The sequence below is a fragment of the Lipotes vexillifer genome, unplaced genomic scaffold (genome assembly GCF_000442215.2).
Source record: "Lipotes vexillifer unplaced genomic scaffold, Lipotes_vexillifer_v1.1 scaffold1136, whole genome shotgun sequence".
Classification (NCBI taxonomy): Eukaryota; Metazoa; Chordata; class Mammalia; order Artiodactyla; family Lipotidae; genus Lipotes; species Lipotes vexillifer.
Window position 1 is genome coordinate 196,791 of NW_006769631.1, and position 3,464 is coordinate 200,254.

Sequence of the window (3,464 nt, forward strand, 5' to 3'; positions counted from 1 at the left end):
GGGGGGGGGGCTCAGGTCCAGCTCACCTGGGGGGCAACCATAGTGCAGAGTTTAGCAAACAGCACGTGTCCGGAGAGAGCAAAGAAGATGGCGTTGCGGAAGGAGGTGAACCACATCACCCACTCGAAGTCAGCCACGTCCTGGGGCAGGCCCAGGCAGGTTAAGGTGGGGCGGGGGCAGAGTGCGCTGGCACTTGGGCTGGTCAGCGTCTCAACCCCTTCCCTGCCCCCAGAATCTTCTTGTGCATTAGAGGAGAGCAACGGCTGAGGTCCCTGCCTTCCCCTCTGAGGGAAGTACCAGGAAGGTAGGTAGAGAGGAATGAGGGGCACCGTGTGGGCTGCCCTGCTGCTCCAAGCTCCCCCTCTGTCCAGCACATTGCCTGACATTCCACCATTACTGCGTTGTTCCTGGGGAGGATGGTGCTGGAGGCCCTGCGGAAGCCCGTCTCGGTTTGTTTCCTAAATGAGCAGGGTCTGAGGCAGGCTTGATTTGGCCCCAGGAGGACAGAGGAGGGGCCAGTGGAGAAACTGGAGATGCTGAAAATTCAAGCCAGAGACCTTCCCCATTGCGAGCCCTCTGTTATGTGGGACCATTGGGAACGGGGGAGAGCGGGGAAGGGTTTGGGACAGGAGAGATGGGCCAGGGATCAGAGACCCCGGTCAGGGACCCTGCGCTGCGGGGGACCTACCATCTTCCGGCCAATGTACTCCCAGCCAGGTCGCACAGACTCCCGGAAGGCTTTCCTGTGGGCCCCACCTGAGAACAGAGTCTGGTCTCAGGGTGCTTCACGCCCACAGCTGCCTCTACAGCAAGGCTGATGCCACCCTGGGGGGGAGGGGAGAGGGTCTGGATCTCTCTCTGCCTCCGCTTCTCTCTGGGTCTCACTGTGTGTCTGGGGCCAGGTCTCTGTATCCCTGAGTGTCTGAGACACACTCTCTCTCTCTCTTTCTCTGGCTCTGCCCGGGTCTCTGTCAGCGCTTCTGCACAGGAGTCTCCCTGTGGCTGCATCTGACTCAACCCCCTAGCCCCAAGGCCTAGCGACTGCCCTTGAGTCTGGAGCCTCTAGGTTTCTGGCCTTGCTGGGTGGAGCCCTGAGACCCCCAGCGGAAGAACGGTCCCACCCCTCTGTCCCGGGGCCCAGCTGTTACCTTGTGAAGCCTCAAAGAGGCCCCGGCCAGCATAGGCTAGGGCCCCGCTCAGCACCAGGGAGTACAGGCCCAGCTCTGCTGCGGGCAAGGCTGTCTTGATGCCCATAGCCTGGATGGGGCTGAGGGAGACAGATTGGGTGAGGGCACTGCTGCCCCCCGGCCCCACCTAGCCCAGTTCATGGTCCCCACTGAGGTGATGGGGTCCCCATTCTGAAGACAGACAGCCCCTTGGGCATCTCATGCCATCATTCTCCCCGCCCATCTCCCCCTCCTCCCAGGCCCCCTGCCATTTGGGGCCCCATCCTAGCCGCTACTCTCGGCCCCCTCCCCCTTCCCACTGAAGGCTCTTGAAAGCATTGTCTTCGCTCTCAGCCTGCCTTCTACACCTTCATTCACTCCTCCATACCTTTCAGGTGGACGGGTCCCCACCCTCTGCTCAAACTGCTCCTCCAAGGTGTCAGATGACTTTCTTGTGGAGAAACTCCCTCCGCATCACCTCAATCATATTTCTGGCCCCCAGGGTTCCCACTCCCCTCAGTAAGTCTCTCTCAACTCCTGACAAATCCACCCCTCCTCCGGGCCGCTTTCTCTGATTCCATACCCTCCTGAGCTGCCTTTACTTCCCGTGACCTCCCCAGGCCCCACCCCAGCACCAAACCTCCATCCCTCTCATTCAGCCTATAGCTCCTCATTGACCCCCATTACACCAACCAGCCCCTGAGCCCCAGCCTGCCACGTCCCTTGTTCCTGCCTGTGTCCGTGGCCACACCTGCCCGCTCTCTCAGTGCTCTGTGTATCCAGGCCCTGGGTGCCGGCTGGAGGCTGTGCTATTTGACGAAGTGCCCTGGGGTAGTGGGTGTGGGGCTAGGCTGGGCCAGGCAGACACCGGGGAGTGTGCTGGCCGCTGCCCAAGGTGCTGGCCAGCATTGGGCTCAGGGTGAGCCTGGCCACTCCCTCCTGCCAGGGCCTAGCTCATCCCCAGGAGTCCTCCTGGGTCATCCCTGGGACCTAAGCTAGCACCTGTGCCCTCTCTATCCTGCTCCGGCCTGACCCGTGGCCATCCTTTCAGGCTGGGCTGAGCGAGGTGGCTGGCATGGCCCTCTCTCCCGCCCCAGATCCTCTAAATCTCCCTCACCAGTTCCGAAACCAGCACTCCTGGGCCGCCACAGTCGGCGTTCTCCCCATTACACAGACGGAGGGCTCATGGACCAGAGAGGGGCAGGGACCTGTCAAGGTCACACAGCGGACCAGGGACAGGATTGAGTGTTCTCAGTGAGCCCCCCGCAGTCTCTGACCGGAGAAGACCGTCCGCTGCCGCTGCCCCTGCCCCTGCCAGCGGCCTGCCGTGGCCTGACTTCTGCACCGCTGGCCTGAGGGCTGACGCACCTACCCACGGGCCAGGTGGGGGTAGGGAGGCCCTGAGGATCGGGTTAAGGGAGCAGAAGCTTGAAACCGGAGCACTGCGAAGAGCCTGCGAAATAGCTTTGTCAGCTGCCTCCCACTCGCCACTTTCCAATTTTAGCTCCCCGTGGCCGGTGCCGGGTGTCCCCTGTGAGGCCTCTGTGAGCAAGGCCAGGGCTGGCCCCCAGCCTGGGACCTCTCCTGAGAGACCCCAGACCTGGGCCAGCCTGTGGACAGAGGAGTGCCCCCTGCCCGCTGACCTGCCCGCCTGAGGTATACCTGGCGTAAAGCCCACTTTGGGGCCTGAGGTTTGCGATGAGGGGCCTGGGGTGGGCTCTACAGGTCTCAAGGACCCCGTAGTGGCTACATCCCTGGCTGGCACTGACCTTGAGGAAGCTGTGAGGGACCCTGGCACACTGCCCACCTCGGGGCTCTGGGGTCCTGCGTCCGACCGTGCGACCGTCCGACCAGCTGGGCTCTGGGGCCCCGGTGCGGTGTGTCCAGCTCTGGGGTCCCCACGCCCTCGAGGCTGTGAACGGTGAGTGGTGACAGCAGGAGGGGTGGGGGAGGAGGAGGGCAGGGAGGAGGTGGCCTTTCTGGAGCGGAGCTGCGCGAAGTGGAGCAGAGCTGAGTGCTGCAGAGCTGCTGGCCACAGGGAGCTGCAGGGAGGATTGGGGAGGGGCAGAAGGGGTGGCCATTGGCATAGGCTCAGACAGGGACACCTGGACCTCACTTCGACCTGCCTCCCCTGGTCCGTAGAGCCTGTGCCTCCTTCTCACTGCTGGCCAGGACTCTCCTCTTCCAGGAAGCCTTCCAGGGGGCCCCCACTGGCCTCTCTAGGCTTGTGAGCTCCGCCCCCGCCATGCAGACACACACTCATACCGTGCACACACTTTCACGTGCAGCTCCGTGAAT

At 63.0% G+C, this 3,464-nt stretch overlaps 1 protein-coding gene across 1 annotated transcript in view; it reads right to left on the reverse strand.

Annotated features, from left to right (window-relative positions):
* HHATL (hedgehog acyltransferase like) overlaps positions 1–3,190 on the reverse strand; it is a 9,282-nt gene extending 6,092 nt beyond the window's left edge. Inside the window, exons 1-4 of the mRNA XM_007445695.1 lie at positions 2,936–3,190; positions 1,149–1,267; positions 689–756; positions 27–140 (exon numbers count right to left, since the gene is read on the reverse strand). Coding sequence (XP_007445757.1) covers positions 27–140; positions 689–756; positions 1,149–1,254 — 288 coding nt within the window. The 5' untranslated portion in view covers positions 1,255–1,267; positions 2,936–3,190. The remainder of the gene's footprint in view (positions 1–26; positions 141–688; positions 757–1,148; positions 1,268–2,935) is intronic.
* Positions 3,191–3,464: the final 274 nt, after the last annotated feature.